The sequence below is a fragment of the Oreochromis niloticus genome, linkage group LG7, assembly GCF_001858045.2.
Source record: "Oreochromis niloticus isolate F11D_XX linkage group LG7, O_niloticus_UMD_NMBU, whole genome shotgun sequence".
Lineage (NCBI taxonomy): Eukaryota > Metazoa > Chordata > Actinopteri > Cichliformes > Cichlidae > Oreochromis > Oreochromis niloticus.
Window position 1 is genome coordinate 21,361,110 of NC_031972.2, and position 18,527 is coordinate 21,379,636.

The 18,527-nt window shown below is 40.2% G+C and overlaps 1 protein-coding gene across 4 annotated transcripts in view; it reads right to left on the reverse strand.

Annotated features, from left to right (window-relative positions):
- Nucleotides 1-3,795: 3,795 nt before the first annotated feature.
- uhrf2 (ubiquitin like with PHD and ring finger domains 2) overlaps nt 3,796-18,527 on the reverse strand; it is a 41,894-nt gene continuing 27,162 nt past the window's right edge. For 3 of the 4 annotated variants that reach the window (XM_005470330.4, XM_019361081.2, XM_005470332.4), the window contains 10 exons: nt 16,951-17,074; nt 10,616-10,723; nt 10,386-10,490; nt 10,181-10,287; nt 9,765-9,927; nt 9,320-9,457; nt 8,985-9,222; nt 8,604-8,755; nt 8,236-8,334; nt 3,796-6,958 (listed from right to left, as the gene is read on the reverse strand). In XM_005470330.4, coding sequence (XP_005470387.1) covers nt 6,812-6,958; nt 8,236-8,334; nt 8,604-8,755; nt 8,985-9,222; nt 9,320-9,457; nt 9,765-9,927; nt 10,181-10,287; nt 10,386-10,490; nt 10,616-10,723; nt 16,951-17,074 — 1,381 coding nt within the window. In that variant the 3' untranslated portion in view covers nt 3,796-6,811. The remainder of the gene's footprint in view (nt 6,959-8,235; nt 8,335-8,603; nt 8,756-8,984; nt 9,223-9,319; nt 9,458-9,764; nt 9,928-10,180; nt 10,288-10,385; nt 10,491-10,615; nt 10,724-16,950; nt 17,075-18,527) is intronic. The other variant, XM_005470331.4, reaches the window with a different exon arrangement.

Here is an 18,527-nt window from a genome sequence, read left to right on the forward strand (position 1 = left end):
TATGATTTTTAGCCCCCTTTAGATGGCTCCACAGAGCAGCCAGAGTTTCCTTACAATTTGGTAGAACGGCCTTCGAGTAGTTTGCGTTTCATAAGTTGAGTTTCTATTGTGTCCGATTTTAATGTGCCCAAATTTCTCCCATGACAATTGTTGTACTCAATTGTAATTCTTCTGTAAGCATGTGATGATGCACTTTCGTTCGTGAGTTTTAATCTTAGTCAACAGTAATTTTAAAGTTGCATGTGTTGCTTCGTGTGAGACGTGCAGTTGCTAAACCCTTCTGAAGGTTACTTCCTTCTCGCCTTTATTTCCGTCACACCATCATTTCAGTAAGATGATGTGATGAACTTGGCTTGACTCATGTGTGTACTCTGTACTGTTACCTTGCAGAGGAACCATTTGCATGTTAATAAGTGTTCACAGTGTGTGGTTTACTAAAATTAGCTTCAAGGCCATGGACTCCCATGGTACACCCACACAGGTGATTGCACTGCTCTTGATTAACATTATCATACCTGTAAGCTCAGGTTTGTGGTCTGTAATGTATTTTATTGTTGGATATTTCACTTTAATTCTCTTTTATTTGTGTGCCTCTACTTGGAGTGCAAAAATAGAACCCTGCAGCCCTACCATTGTTTTTCTGAATGTATATATAAAAGGCATGGATGAAAAAGGTTATCATTTATGACCCCTAGTCATGAATTAAACAAACTAATGGAATTTGTAAATGTTAGCATTTACATATACTTTCAGTATGATAGCAGAATAAAATTTCTACTAAGGTGTAATCTGTTTTATTGGCAAATTGTAGAATATATACTGCTAAAAATAAAATATTTTAGTCAGAGTACAGCATCAAGTCAATTAAACTTGTAGGATATTGATCTAGTGAGCTGGTTCTTAATTGGTTTCAGCTGCTTTGGGATTAATGAAGTTAACAACAGGTGCACTAAAGGGTCAACAATGAGACAACCTCCAAAACAGGAATGATTTTACAGGTGGAAGCCACTCACATTATTTCACTCCTCATCTTTTGTTTATTCCCCACAAATTTTGCATTTAACTAGGGTCAGTATCACTACTAGTGGCATGAGGTGATACCAGGACCCTAAAGATTGCATATCTAGTCGTACTCCTCCAGGATGGCGCATTAACATGTGCAGATTGGCAGAAGGTTTACTGTGTCTCCCAGCACAGTCCCAAGATCTTTTCATTTCCAGGAGTCAGCCAGTTACTCTAGAAGAGCTGGATGGGGCTGTAGAAGGCCCTTAACCCATCAGCAGTGCTGCAATCTGCTCCTTTATACAAGGAACAACATGACAAGCAAAGTCAGAGCCACATAAAATGACCTCCAGCACACAACTGGTGTGAACCAGACATCACGAGGTTGGGCTAAGGGCCCAATGTCCTCTATGTGCTGTGCTCACTGCCCGGCACCGCAGAGTCTGATTGGGATTTGCCATAGAATACCAGAATTGGCAGTTCCACCACTGGTGCCATGTGCTGAGTGCAGGTTCACCCTGAGCACGTGTAACAAGTGTGAACGGGTCTGCAGAAGCTGTAGAGAACGTTATGCCGCCTGTAACATCATTCAGCATGACCAATTTGGTGGTGGGTCATAATGGTCAGTGGAGGGACACACAGACCTCTACAGGTTAGGCAATGGCACCTTGACTGTCCCTAGGTATCAGGATGATATCCTTGGACCCACTTTCAGTCCCTACTCTGGTGCAGTGTGTCCTGGGTTTCTCCTGATGCACAACAATGATCACTCATGTAGTGAGATTATGCAGGCAGTTCCTAGACTAAAAGAATCGATACCATTGACTGGCCCCCACACTCCCCTGACCTAAACCCAACAGAACATCTGGGAAGTTGTGTTTTGGTCCACCTGACGCACCAGGCTGCACCTCTAGACTGTCCGGGAGCTCAGTGATGCCCTGGCTCAGATCTGGACCAAACCATCACTCACTTAAAGGCAAACTTAAAGGCAGATTTAGTGCTAAAAATTTGTAGACACAAAGCTACAATCATCTCTTTTTCCTGTTTCTTGTTAACAGTAGAAAATGGTGATAAAGTGTTGACTATAAGTTACATAATTCCTTTTCAATATGGCAAAGAGAACACTGCATTTTCAGATTTTATTCTAAAAAGAAGAAAAAAAATAACCAGGTGACATAGTATCTCATCCAGCTGACAATCAATCCCAATTCACAGATTATTGCCCATAAACTGAAAAGCACAATTTTGATGAAGACCCATTAAGTGATCACATCCAACATTTCTAAAAACAGAAATGACTAAAATACATTTTGACCCATGAAATGTGGCAAAAATGGCTCAAATTGGAGTAGGTGCTAATTTTCAGATGGCCAGTTTTCCTAAGGTGGGCTTGCACTAATTGGAATTGTGTATGAAATGCTGTAGTGAAATTTTAAGTCTTATCTGTATTAGAGCTTTTGAACTCTAGTATGATCTTAAATTTGACCTTCCGAGTAGCAGGAAACCAGTAATTTCCTCTAATGGTGCCCTACATTGTTAAATAATTAAATACGTTTGGTTGTCAAGACATCTATAGAGTGTCATGGGATTTACACTCACTTGCCACTTTATTATGTACTGGAATGGACTCACCTTTGGCTTCAGAACTGCTTTAAGTCTTTGTGGCATAGCTCTCCCATTCCTCCACATCCCAAAGGTGCTCATATGCATTGAGATCTGATGACTGTAGAGGAAATTTCAGTTTTGAACTCACTGTAATGTTTAAGAAACTATGATCCTCCTGAGAGCAGCCATCAGACGGTGGGTACACTGGTCATAAAGGGATGGGCACGGCCAGTAAGAGTACTCAGAAACGCTGTGGTGTTTAAACGACGCTCAGCTTATGTGTTTACACACCACTCTGCATTTAATCATTAGTTATTATTAATTTCTGGCTCTCTTCCACAGTGTCTGTTGTCCCGTCCTCCTCCCCTCAGCTCCAACAGGTCACGCCAGACAGCTGCCCCTCCCTGAGCCTGGTTCTGCTGGAGCTTTCTTCCTGTTAAAAGTGCTTGTTCAAAGGGGTTCATCTGATTCTTGGGGTTTTCTCTGTATTATTGTAGAGTCTCTGCCTTACAATACAAAGCACCTTGAGACGACTGTTGTTGTGATTTGGTGTTATAAAAATAAAACTGAACTGAATCGTGCCAAGGGGCCCAAAGCTGAGAAAATATCCCCCAATCCATTACATCGTCACCACCAGCCTGACCTGTTTACACAAAAGCAGAATAGATCCATACTTTTATTTTGTTACTGAAAATTTCTGACCCTACCATCTGTCGCAGCAGAGATCGAATCTCATCAGACCTGCAACATTTTTCCAATTTTGGTGAGCATGTGTGAACTGTACCCTCAGTTTCCTGTTTCTTACCTGGCAGGAATGGCACCTGCTGTGACTTTTCTGCTGCTGTAGCTCATCCGCTTCAAGGTTTGACATGCATTCAGAGACGGTGGTCTCCTTACCTTGGTTGTAGTGACTAGTTATTTGAGTTACTGTTGAGCTTTGAGCCTTCAGCCCAAAGCAATCTGGCCATTTTCCTCTGACCTCAACAAGGAGATTGGATATTTGTGTTACCTAGCAGTTTTGATAGATTTACTGACTGTCTTATTTTGAATATATAAATCTAACTATAATAACAAAATACATTATAAGCAGTAAAAAGAATAGCTTCAAAAAGAATAGGATGAAGTTTACACTGTTTATCCTACCTCGTTAATACAAAAAAAAAAAAAAAAAAATACTAATACAAAACATTGTTTTCTTGAATCCAAATATTTAATAGGTACATATCAAGTCATGACATGTATAAAATTTCAGATCACAATATGAAGCAATAAAACTCCTCAGACTGGCGTTTGCTGCAAATGTTTGAAGTCGCCAACATAAAAAAATGACTAATGATTAAAACAGAAGCAACTAAAATGGTTGGAAAAAAAAAAAAAAAGTGTGCAGACACAGATAATAGTAAGCATTCTAGTAAAATCAAATGTGACTTCTTAAACTTTTTTCTCTTCAATAGAGTGCAATAAAAAAACGAAACAAAAAAAGAACAAAAACAACACAGCACTGAAGCCAAGCGTCCACAAGACGTCTAAAAGTTGTTAGTACTGTAGGTTCACGGAGGGCAGGAGACAGTGGAGTGAGAGGAGGAGGAGGAAGCAAAGGTCACGGCAGAGAAAGAAAGTAGGGATATCAGCCTGCCAGTCAATGCATGAAGAAATAAATCTGAACAATATTAAGCAACAGTGGAAGTAATGCACATCACAGTTAGCTTTAAAGACCATAGTAGCATCTGTACTTGCATGTTAATAAAAAAAAAAGAGAAAAAAATAAACAAAAATAACCAAAAAAAAGAAAATCCTGAATGATTGAACAGAAACAAGGACATCACCACAAACAAACAGCCTGCCAATGAAGGGGGAGGTTCGAGGGGGAAGGGAGGGGGTCAGACAAGAAGACAGCGTTCACCTCTGATCTGAATGTCAGCAGAGTTAAAAAAAATAAAAATAAAAAAAAATGCTGAGGCTGCCCTCGTCTCAGCTTTACGCAAAACACGTCTGTGCCTCGAAGGCTTTTGCACCTTAAGGGCTACATTTTTCCCACAAAGCCGACTCGGATGCACGAACCGAACGTCGGCGCTCCAGGTGACCTCTGTCCGAGACTGCGCCGCTGCTGCTCTCCGTGAGGCGTTTGTTAAAGCTGCTATCAGACCTGCCAACCCTGGACATTTTAAAGTACCATATCAGCGCTCGAAAGAGATGCGAATCTGCCTCCCGCGCTCACAATTAAAGCAACAGGTTTTTAAAGTATGATACTTTCAGAGGGCGCAGAGGCTTGTGAATTCAATGTCAACAAAATATCTGATGAAAGGCAACAGCAGAAAAAAATAACACAAGGTAAGTGAACATGGGGGTGAGGATGTGCTGTGTTTGGGTCCAACAAGTGATGACAGGACTGTTACCACATGTTACTATGCAGCTTAACGTACAAATAAAGAACAAGAAATTCAATAACGATTGGAAATTAATGTGATTTATGGTCAAACATTGGGGAAAAAACCCCAAACAACTTATAAGTAAGAATATTTTTGACTGTCAGTAGTATCCTGGACTAGGTGTTGTTATAGTGTCTCAAACTCAAAGAAGCTAATGATTTATGCAGTGCACTCCAAGTGCTTTTAGTAGTCTAGGTTTAACTAGTTAAACATCAGGGATGGGTCGCTAAATATAAAAAAACCATCTTTTTTTAATTCAAAAAAGTGTCTTAAAAAAGTAGTTTTCCAAAATAGAGAATAACATCATGCTGGACACGTCCAGAGCTCTCCACCGACAATTAACTAACAGGTAGAACAGCAGCAGATGAACAATAAAGACCAACCAGCTTTATGTGAAGGCCTTCTTGAGTGCAGGGACACCAGTCACTGAAACAGAAGTGCATCTAAAACCTCTTTAGTCTTTTATTCCTGTTACATCAAAGCATTTGTTAAAAAAAACAAAACAACAACAGAACATATGGACCTGACATATCAGGACAGTTCTGTCAATGTCATCGCACTTAACAAGTGGAACCGTGAACCAGAACTACATTTATAATCCTCCATGCGTGATGTTTATTAATTTCTGACACTGTTAGACTTTTTAGTGCTTCTGAAGGAGTTTCAACAGTGCGCTAGTTCTATTTTATGTTCAGGCACCAATCGCCAGCAGAGGTTACCCCTTTAAACAGACTCCTGCAATCTTTGCCCATAATCAGCCCTGTGGCCTTGTGTCTTTATTAAAGCAAATGGCTTTTCTGACTCCACATAAAACCTAAAGAGGGGACTCACTGGTGCATCTCATCAGTATGTAAAGTTGCAGCTTTGTTGGAACCATAAATTTTCCAGCACTCTAAACAAACTGGATGCAGTTGCCAATTTGTGTTCCCTGCCAATACAAGGAAAGTTACCCCTGGTGAGACATCTGCTATTCCCGTTAGCTCAAGGCAAAGCAATGGCATTATTCCAAGTGACATGAGGAGCAGGATGTTAGCACTTGCTCCTGATTAACCTACAAAACAAGCCTGCTCCACATGTCGGTAATAAAGTGCTTCATGGGAATAAGACATTGTGTGCTTCATTTCATTATAAATGCACGTTAACAACAGATCAACTCTGTGGGCACCCTCTCAGCCAAACGACCTACTCACCCCCGCCGCCTCCTAGCACCGGCCACTTTTTATCAGCCAGCTCAGAAACGGCTCCGATCGGCTCGGTGCTTTGGTGTAAAGCTGCATGCATGGTACACAAAATGCAAACAGGGTGGCAGGAAACTAAACTCTTAAACTGCCGAGCTCGTGATGTTGCCGGGGGAGAATTTGCACTCTGACGGCATAACGCAATTAATTGAACCGGTGGACGACACGGTGGAAAGGGAAAAACTGTTCATGGCTAGTGTGAGCGTGATTTGGGGACTTTTTTTTGTGCATTGGTTTTCGTGTGCGTTCGTGTGGCAGGAAGTTTTAAAAAATGTCCTCGGTTGATTTTTCAGGCTGGTGATGCTGATGGAGACAGTCCAAGTTCAACAGATGAGGTCAGTCCCTACTGAGGTTGTTTGTGTATGAATGATTGTATACATAAATGGCTGTATATGCAATATACATTAGCCCGTGGGTAAGTACATTATGTGTGTGCAATGCATTTTAAAGTGGAGCTCTAGGTACTTGACAGTATACGAGGGTGCACAGAATGGGTGCTTATGTGCGTGTATCCTACTTATAAACGTGATTTCGACCTCATCGGCCCTTGCTGTAGCCCGGAAAGAACTGGTCGAGCAGCATCTGAAGCGTCTTGTTTTGGGTCATAACGTAGTCCTTGCCCAAGTCGTGGCGGCAGGCGGGGCAGGTGTACACCTTTGCCCGAAATGACCGTTGGAGACAGGTCTGTGAAGAGAAGGGTGAACGTTACTGTAATACATGAATACTCTGTGTGTTTGTTCTCCCCCTACACAATCAGGAGCTGACTAACCAAACTTAGTACACATGTACACCTGAGCCCCTGAAGGTTCTCATCTACATCATATATTGTGATGTGATCATGTTGCCAAGCAACCACAGAGCAACAGGCTTAAACTGTTTTTTTAAAATTATGCACCTTTAACACGGCATCAAACATTTTTATTTCACAACAATAAAATCTTATTTATATTCGCAAAACTTCAATTGTGTGTGACATATTATGCTATCAAGTTGCCTGGCAACCACCTAACAACAGGCTAAAACTCAATTCAATTCAATAAAACTTTATTGATCCTGAAGGTTGACCCCGAAGGAAATTGGGTTAAGGCTGCCGACCTTTGCCAGCGCCATCTTACCCTTCTGACCATACATACATTACACAAACATCACATGGGGAAGACAGGTCAGAGAGCTATAACAATGGAAAATGCACAACATGAGGAAAGATAAGGAGAAAAAAATAACTCCCCCCAGACTGAGCTCCAACAGGGAGATCAGTTTGAGAACAGAAAAAAACACCTCTGCACATAGCACATGAAAAAAACTCTTAATACACCAAAGAAACACATGACAAGCAACAGGGGTGGGTAAAGGGTGAGAGGCAGCCAATGTAGACAGTACATCCGGGCCTGCAGCATAAGCGCCTATCTCCTTGATCCACCGTCAGCATCGGACTTTTTTTTTTCGCTTTTACACCCCTAAAACACCATGTAATGGGCATCACAAACTAAAAACTGAAATAAAATGTGAAAAAATCCCATTTTTAACAAAAACAATAAAGTAATAAACTAGACTCTTGATATTAAAAGTAATATGTGATTTTGTGAACATGGACAAAAGACTAAAATATACAATATAAAATATAGGTAAAATTTCCTTATTTTAAGTATTTGTTTGTCCGATGAAGCTTTGATCAACATGTTTATACCTGTACTTACGTACTTGCTAAAATCATTCCCTTTGGCATAATACTTAAAAAGATTAAAACTAACACTGAAACTTATACAAACTAAACATTTTCAAACAATAAAAAGCTCAACTGAAACAAGCAAACCTAATGTTGAAACCAAGTGAAACAAAAAGTCAAAATGAAATAATAATCAAAACAAATTAGAAAAATGATGATAACTAATTCCACCAAGAATGGGCCAAACAATAACCGCATGTCCACATAATAGTTGAAAAAGAAAAAAATCCTATACCTTGCAAACATTGTGTGAGCAGACGGTGGTGATGGGCTGGAAGGCCAACTCCTGGCAGCACACACACATGAAGATCTGCTCCATCTTGCGAAGGAAATTCTTCAAAAAGAAACGTGAAAGGAATGAAGGTGGAAAAGAAACAAAAACACTAAAGTTTTAGCAATTTTGAATTATGGCAGTGTTGCTGCCTTTTTAACCTGCTTTACTTTTAAAGCAACAGCAACAGACAGGCTCAAAATCAGTCAGTAAATCCTCTCACATCGAGAAGATTTATTATTTAGAGCACATGGAGCGAGTTGCTATGTGAGATACTTAACATTTTTAAACATAAACCAGAGATATGTATTGTGGTGTACTAAATTTCATACCGGTCCCTCTTTAAGGTGCTCCATGGCTTCATCCCAGAGTTTCTTGTTGGCTGTGTCCTCTTGGATCAACTGCTGCTGCTGCTCTGACAGCTGGAAGGTTTCCTCTATCTTCACCCGTTTAGAAGGAGGCTCTTCCACCGGTGTTGACTCTACTGAAAAAACAAACTACGACTTCAGAAACAGGAGGATGTATCCTCAGAGACTGAAAAAAAATTATATTTACAGTGGTGTATGGCTAGGTCAAAAAATATCCTAGTGGAGTTTGTGCTTTTAAATATTCATTTCCCATCTTCAAAACAGTTTCAGCGATCACACTGGTCTCACCTGTCCTCGTCTCACAATACCTTGTCTGACCTGCTTTGAGCTTCTAAAAGCACCCACCACTATCTCTTGTTGTCTTCTGCACTCCATTACTTTGTGGAGACTCCTCTTTCACATCGGCCACTGGATGCTCGTCGTCCTCCTCCTCCTCATCGTTTTCCTCTTTCTCCTTGATCTTGCGTTGCCTCCGTGGCCGTCCCCTCCCAGGATAGTGCTTACTGCGGCCGCCCCGACCAGGTCGAGCACAAGCCTCCTTCTTTGATTTGTTGGCCATGGCCGCCAAGTAGCCTGGGGGGTACTGCAGACAGGGAGAGACAAAGAAAACTGAACCTAATTTTTGAAAAGTGGAGATGAACTGTACTAAGAAAGTGCCTAAGTTAAGACACATATCTAACCTGAACAGCAAGGCCCAGTTTCTTGATCCTCTCCACTCCTTCAGGGGTCCAAGGTGCTGGCTCCTGATCATCTCGTCTCAGCAGGTACCTCCACACCAAGTAACCACACTTCCCGATCTCTGGCCAGTACTTTACCACCTACGAGCCGCCATCAACCACAGCAAATTTCATTCAAAAAAAAAGTGAACTGAAGTTTTGAAGCAGCTCTGACTTAAGACTGGTGACAAACGGTTTCTAAGACAGAAGAAGATGAAGATTTAGAAGCGTAGTGTTAGTTATAGAGACACGGCTGTAATAGGATCCCATATAGCTTGAAAGGCAGCTTTTAAAACTTCCATTATTCTCTAAGTTTGTACACAACCTGCACTCTATAGCGACACTGTATTTTATGAAGTGCTGCTTGCAGTAAGCAGATGTATTTCTGGTGCACAAGATTTGGCGATACCTTGTAAATGCCATCGTAGCGATTTCCTTCTTCGGGAGCGTACTTGCTGATGCGGCGACCTTTGGAGCTGCGGACCACTCGTACAGGTTTTCCTGCTCGCCAGTTCCTGGACTCTGCTCCGTCTTTGTCATTCAGAGGTGCATCGCAGTTTAAGGCCAGTGCCCTGGAGCGGTCAGGCAAAACAGAATGATCTTTATTAAATGTGAGAATTAATAGAAATGATGGCTTTGGTTGAGAAATCCTTATTTCAGCACAGAAATAAGGATTTATTTACTAATTTAAAATTGAGACAATGAATGTGAAGGCTATACTTCATGTTGTTATTTAAATCAAGAGAGATTAAAGCAAATAAACCTGAAGCGAGGCAGCTTTTCATATTAAGAAGCGTGGACATCAGAAACAACCAAGTGCCCCACCTGTTCATGTGAGTCAGCGTCTGGTCAAAAGAGTGCTCTCCGATCCGTTTGTTTCCTGAGAGGTCACGACCCCCGCTGCCTGTGTAGGTGAACTCGTCTCCCCGGTCCTACCACAGATCACAGTGACCATAACATCATGAACAGCAGGTAAACGTGCAAGATTCACAATAAACTAGCACGGGGAGAGAAACATTATAGGACCCACCACTTCATCCTCAAAGCCTCCAGCCAGCACCAGCGAATAGGAGCCATCGTTACTGCGCCCGTGGATGCCGCCGACGTGTGGCCTGTGAACCCCTGCCTCGCTCACCTGAGCGGGATACACGGAAGGAGGAACAGAAGTACAGAGTGAGACATGATTTTTTTTAAATGTTCAAAATATATCTGATTATCATACACTGTAAAAAAGTAAATAGACAAATAACCCCAGCTAACCTGAACTCTAAACTTCCAAGTGGTACCAACAGGAACACCAGGAATGGGTCCATAGTGGTTTGAAGGAACAATAGTGCATTCTTTAGTACGCCCCACACAGGCCATACCCTGCAATTATAAGAAGAAAGAACAAAGATGTGGACAAAAATGAGCACAAATGCCTTTATATTGCATTCATTTAGCACAGCGGTCATGCAAATATCAAATGTACAGTAGCTTAAGCAGCAGTTATATTTTAACAACGATCAGCATCCCATTTAGGTAGCACATACGGTTCTTGAAAGTCAGAATGCAAGACACCTTTTGCGAGGAAAAGCATTTTATTTTAAGGGTTCTAAAATCGTGTTAATAAGAAAAGTCAAGTATAAATGCTGCATGACTCACGGCGTATAAATGTGCCCAAACACACAAGCCAGGCTGTTTTCAATTAGTCCACCGAGAAAGGGAGCATTCTGGTAAAGAAAGGAGTTATTTTCCACTGGCAGTTCCAGGAAAGTGGCTAAGTCATGCTTAATGGCATTGTTCACATTACACACACCGCGGAGCAGAGCGTCAGAGAGACAGCAAGGCCAGGATGGAAACAGGCCATGAGAAGAGTCTGAAGGGATTTTGAGGAAAATATTTAACAGCATGCTTAGAAGAGATTCAAATTAAATAAGCAACTAAGTGAACGGGAGAAGTCTCCCCGTCTCATTTTCTGCTTCAGCAGCTGCAAGGATGCAGTTGTTGTTTTGCCAAGTAGGAAGTTTAAATGCGACCTTCTAACGCCTTGAAAAAGTGAATGAAGCAAGTTCACACTCATTATATTAATAATAATAAAAAAAACAAACAATCAATAACACATGAATAAGCAATCATCTAGCCTCTGATTAGCAGATGTCTGACACTTTATTCACTTTTTCCTTTGACCTCTCATTTACACACTGTGGCTCTCACACACACTCTACACTTTGCTTCACACCTGCGACAAGGCGCCAATACTCAGTCACTGTGTTTAATGTCATGGTGCCATTTTTTTTTCTGTTCTGTTGTAGATTAAATTGTGAAGCAAAGCGGTGTGATTTGGAAAATAAATACTTGCTATGGCACAGAGCATCATTGCTAACTTTTTGTCCTCCACTTGAGCCGCAGCTACCAAACGCTGCTCAGAATATATAATTACATAATTTACTCATACATATTTATATATCCACAGCACTTAACAAATTTATTAGACCTTCACATAGTGTAAGGTTTGTGTCACAGCTGCCCTAAATTTAACAGTACTGGTAATGATCAAAAAATATCTTTTTTTAATGTTTCTGCAATGGTTAATGCACCAGAATGTGCAAGCTCTTTCATCAAAATGCTAGTTTTAACTGACATATGATAAATTAATATAATATTTTATATGTAGTTCTGGTTGCATATTCAAATTTACCGCATTAAAAATAAGCAAAAATATAGTAAAGTAGATTATTATTTTCTGATTACCGGTATGAAGTCGAATTTGCACATATATACACTAATGCATAAGTTAACTATATATAACTCAATTGGCCATATTTGTAAAAAAAAAAAAAAATTTTTAAATGCAAATTTCAGTCAAATTCATAATTTCATCCTTCACTTTATTTATTGAAGTGTTTTGTGAATCAAGACGTTTGACAAAGTGGCATTATAAACCAGGACAATAAGACATCCAAAAATACTAATAATTGACGAATAAAAACAACTGACTAATAGGCAAATATGAAAAAAAAAAAGACAAAAACATGAACAAATGTCGCTGATGTATGCAGTGCACCAAATGCACCAAACTGCAGTGACTCATCAGACCAGCCAGAGAACAGCTAGCGTTAACTCAGAACGGCGGCAAAGCACAGAGGAGTGTTGAGGAGCAGCGGCAAAAAACAAACAACAGATCGTTAATTAGGATTGAGGATTAAACGTTCAACAGTTCGCCGTCTGTAAGGTAACCACAGCGTAACTGCACCTGTGCTCAGTCACACCAGAGTAGAAATAAGACCTCCTTGCCACTACTAAAAAGTCAGTGTCTGCTCTGTGATTGGACTGAATTTCTACTCTGTTGGATTGACTAAAATCACTCTCACACAGATCTGCGAAGGTTTGCAAATAATTGTAATTTCTACACAAAGACAGACTGCCAACACACAGTCTGAGAGAGTCGGTGTCTCAGATTGTAAATAATGAATGTGAATTTTGGCTTAATGCACAGTTCTGTGTATGTTGACAGTAACAGATTTGCAATTTTCACCAGTTTATCTCAGTTACTAATCACATTATCACAAACAGATTGCGCGTAATTACCAATTTAGCCCTATTCAAAATTGCCTGACACCATCTTATTGTCGTTTCATTGCTGCTTTGCACCAAAGTTGCTTTGAAGACTGTAGCTGACCGTGAGTGGTGGCAGACCCGGTCCCCAGCTTTGAAGAGTGTGACTATTGCATCAGTCACTCACTCTAACTTAGCGGGTTTGATGTGGAACGTGAATCTCTTGGTCTAACAGGAGTAACCACAGCAGCATAAAAATGAATGCCTTTAGCAGCAGTAACTTTTATTTACTCAGCTGTAAAGTGTGTAACCACGCTGTAGTGTAGTTGTTGCTAATAGTGAAAAGGCTGTGATAAACTTTCAAGTGAACCCAATCATGACTGTACAGACTGCTTGGCCATTTACAGTATTATTATCTGCCTGTTTTGACACAACAATAAATTTTAAATTCAATATTAGAGACAAAATCAGTATATTGTGACTGAAAGTCTGAATTTATAAAGTCCCTTTGGGATGGCGGTATAAACCATAATAAATGCTTAATTTATAATACATTATATCTACTGCTTTTTAAAAGGCTACTTTTGGCTGCTCCCGTTTATCCCAAGGGATCACCCCAGCAGATGGATCTGCATGTTTGATTTGGCACAGATTTTACACCGGATGTTCTTCCCGATGAAGCGCTCCCATTTATCCGGGCGTAGGAACAGCACTGTGTAAGCTAGCTTGTGAGCCCCACTGAGGCTATGCGTGTGTCTCAAACCAGAAATCTTTGGTGTGTAAGGGGAAAGTGTTAACCACAACACCATGGAGCCACATGTACGAGACGTTCAATAAAGCCTTATAAATGGAGTATGTCTGTTACGTGAAAACTTTTAATTTGAAACAAGCTACTCTGTCTCTGATCAAACATAATGCAAAATGCACAACAGACAATAACTGACAGCAAACATGTAAAAAGTAAACTGAAGAAAAAGGCAGCTTGGATAAAGTGAATGAAATACAACGATGCTTGCTTGCATGGCCTGAGCTTTCTTCTTATAGCAGTTTGATTTAATTAGGCCATGTAGCAAGATCATTAGAGTAAACTCAAACTAAGCTAAAACTCTGTGTGAAGAAAAATGACTTTGTCTCACTAAAACAAAAATAAAATTACTACTGCACAAAACTACGTAAAATAACAAAACTATACTGAAAATACATTTAATTTTAGACTGGAGCACTGTAGACCTCACGGCCTCTCTGGTGAGACTTTCACACAAATGCTTACAGAAATTCAGAGTGTCTAAAGCAGGGGTAGGCAACCTTTCTGATGGCGAGTGCCATTTAAAATTTCCTCAGAAGTCAGTGTGCCATATGATTGCATTAGCAATAAATTTAATAACGCTCTATATGAACAATTACACATTATATAGAACCACTTTATAGAATTATATTTGTTCACAGATGTTGGCAGCTATCAGCGAATAGTTATCAGCTATTTTGAAACAAAAAAAAGACACTTTTTATTCATAACAAGAACTCCATAACAGCAAATGAACTGTACAACAGAAAATACAAATGCTATTTATGTTATCCTGACAACAATGATAAGAAAAATAAACTGGGCCAATATGGTATGTTTGTTAATACAGAGACACACACGTTAATGTGATCTCTGGTCTCCCACTCAGAGACACAGGTCTCCAAGTGTCCAGCATTCAGACGGCTACCTGAGGACACACATGTGAGAGAAAATCTGCTCACACAGATATGTAGAGCCAAGTACTGTCAATAAGGCCTCTGCAATGTTCTGAAGACAGTTAAACTTGTCAGGTAGTGATGTCCAGCAGGTGAAAATGCAGCTTCATGAACACGCACAGCTGTAGATTCCAGCTGCTTCGATGTCGCATTAACTGGCATTAACTCAGCCAGTTAATGCCAGACAAATCTAGCTGCTCATTAAAGATTTCTGGTTTGATCAGAAAACAAAACATTGGTCCATACATCTGAAAGTCCCAAAAATGCATTGTGTCTCGAGTCTATGTCTGCATTTTGACTAAAGACCGGCCCCCCAGATATTAAAGCCATAAAGCCTTTGAATGAAAACAAACGCTGTTGTGACAGTGATGTACACTGTCTTGTTGGTAAATGTATGATTTCTATTCATTTTACGTCAGATAAAAACATTGGTTGTAAGCTTCAGATAATTATTTAATAACAGCCAGACATTTTAAATGAGAATAAGAAAGTATTTCTTTGTGCCCCCCTCTCCCTGTTAATGCCCTACCTGGCCCCCCTGGCAACACTTTGCTAGACCCGCCCCTGCACAGTTACCAGCTGTCAGCTACATAGAAAATGATCCTGGTGTTATTTGTCTCTCAGAAACAGTTCATAACTTCCCTTCAACTCATTCATGTCACCTAAAAGGTAAACCTGTTTCTACATCACCTGTTCAGCTCTGATGATTCAGTAAGGACATCTCCTGGTTTCATCTGCATGTTTCCCTCTCACCAGATAACCAAACCCATATCATGACCAGCAGCTTTACAGCTGTGGCTCCAACAAACATCAGCTGATACTAGAAATTAATATTAAATAAATTCTAACAACAGCTGATCAAGCTTAAACGTGCTGCTGTTGTTTAGTGCGACATCCGGCGGTTTCCTCTTTCTGGCGCAAAGTGTGCGATAAACAAACAAGAGAGAAAAGCCGATCAGCTGATCATTGATCAGTTTAATGATTGAAGTAGAAACAGGAGAGGGAGGGGGAGAGAATGAGAGGAGAAGAAGATGCAGCTGTGCAGCAAAGACACAATAACTCCAGCTTTGTGTCTTTTTCCATCCTGGCTGAAGTCCGGGACAAACTGTGTTCCTTCTCAGCTCAACACGAAACGCGTAATAATTTCTCTGAATGCGGGACGATTCCGTTTGTACGGGACGGTTGGCAACTCTACTAACTAACCTTATGAATAAAATAAAGTTCACCATCAGTAACATAGCACCCGCCCAGCAGTATAGAAACTCCGTCATGCTAGCTAGTACGCAGTACGAGTTATTGTAACTGACGGTAAAAAGTCAGCACAACGAAAATAAACTCCACCTAAACTTGGTTTATATCTGACCCAGATAGACTGCAGGTCATAACTTCTTACCTGAAGTTCAGTTCACCTGACACTCGGCCCGGCGGCTGCCTCGGGTCTCTCCTCCTGCCTCCCCTTCCCTCATCCACCTGCTGGCCTCCACCACTTGTTAATTTTACTGAATCTGTGGAAGCTACGCCATGGCCAACACCAAACAACTGAGTTATTTTTACACACCGACCAGCGTCTGGCCAATCCACCACCAAAAAAGGAAAATAAAAATAAAAAAAAATAATCATCGGGCCACCAAGCAAATGCCCTTATGCCCGATGGCCAGTCCAGCTATGGTCGTGCGTGCCATTAGTTAACCCTTCGCGTGCCAACGGTGGCACGCGTGCCTACGGTGGCACGCGTGCCTATGGTTGCCGACCCCTGGTCTAAAGTGTTTTGTTAATTTCTTCCATCTCACTCATTAAAAAGATCACAGCTAATATAATAAAACTGAAGCTACTGAAAACTAAACTAAAACTATTTTTTTCAGACTTGAAAGACTAAACTAAAACTGTCAAACTCACTACAGAAATGAACCGTAAGGAAACTAAATTAAAAACAAAACTTAGGTAAAGTAAGTCATGTTAAAACATGAACATTTCTATGAAAATGGTATTACACAGGAAGTATAAATGTTCACCGTTAGTTCCTTCAATAATCTGGTTATTCGATTTTTGAGAAGTAAACCTCATCTGTTAGAAAACGCCTCTTCTGTCTCTCATAGCCAATAGGACGGAGTGAAGCACTTTTTAGTGTTTTGATAATAAAACCGACATAAGGCCTTCGAGAACCTTGTTTATTTATATTTATCTATATGGCCTTCGCTCCTTGAGGACAATATGAAGACTTCCCTCCGGCTTTCTAATGAAATTCACTCTCATTCTTACAGAGCAGCTGTCAGTCCACCTTTCCTCTATGTGTGCCTGAGGGTGCCCTTGGGTCTCACCTTTCCCCAGTCTCTTTGACTCTCGGTGGTTGCAGAAGGCATTTTGGCTTTCTTCTTGCTGGCTTTAAGCTTCTCGCCTGCCTTGACAACCTCACTGGTGTCATTCTTACAGGTTGGACAGTACCTGGTAAAATAAGAAGGAAACAGTTTCCGTCAGTACTTCCTAAAATTTAAGGCCAGTCTACAAATGCCTCCACTCTGGCCATTGGCTAGCTTTGTAAAATCAAAAAACTGCAGCATAAATGTTACAACTTGACCAATATAGGATTTTTAAGACTGATAGCAACACCGATATTTGGCCATTTTAAAATTGTGATATATCCGCCAATATTTTTGTCTTTCAGACACGTGAAACGTAATTATTGATTTTCATAACATTTGTCATTTATATTATTTTATGAGCCCTTATTAAAATATGACGATGCTGTTTAAAGCAGCGTGGGTTACACATTCACATTCTGCCCAACTCTGCTTTGATCAGCTTCAACAAGTGTTGCCAACATGGAAACTGTACCCTCTGCTGAGTATGGATCATCAACACTTACAACATAGTTAAAGAATATTTGTCCTGCCTCTTCTTTACTTATAAAATTGTAATTGATCAGCTGCTATAAATATTAATACTACTATATCCACAAATAGCTACTATTGGCTGATTATCTGACTTAACATTTAGCAGCCAAAAACAAGGTGTTTTTTAATGTACTGTTAGTATTTCTTCCTTCTACAGTAAAAAAAAAACAAAAAAAAAAACAAACATAATTTCTGTTTTCTAATTATGAGAAAATGTCTGGATAATGAGCTGCCAGCACTTCATTTCTCAAAGTGTGAGCCCAAGAAGCAGTACTAATGGGTTTCTTTGAGTTACAACAGCAGCACTGCTTTGTAATGTAGGGAAAAAAAGAGACATAATAAGTAGTTCATGATATGCGAACAAAATTTCCTTGAACAGTTTTACACTAAAAGGAAAAGCAACAATTTTTAGGTGTTTTTTTTTTTTAGGGGTTTAATCCCATAGATTTAGTGGCCCAGCCAATTTTAGATAAAATTAGCCTTTATGCTCCCCAGGATCTAAAATAAGAGTGAGAGCCCTGATTTATATGAAGATAATTTGACAGTCATGTAAAGAAATGTGCTAATAATGAAAAAATTCAGATAAAAGCACACCAAATGTAATATTTGTATAATTTATTAATGTTTATATATATTTTTCTTATTTTGACAAAACAGTATTTGAAACACCAAAAGGATCCCAGCTGCAGTCACCCACTTGAGAACAGCCAGAGTTTCCATATTTCTGATGTTAACCTTAATTTCACTGTCTGCAAAGATCTCTCAGAACTATATCTGGAACATGTCATGTTTATTGAACAGTTAACTGTTTTGCCCCAAATCTTCGTTCAGCAAACCTCTTGGATAACCTCCACTCAGTGAAGCCACACATGCCCAGGGGTGCGGCAGTCAGCCAGCGAAATTAGCCCCCTTAGTGATGCTGGTGACTTTGCTGCTCGCGCTGTGTGGATTGTGATTGATCAGCGGTTTCTTGCAAATCTAGCAGCATTTTTATTACAAGTTTT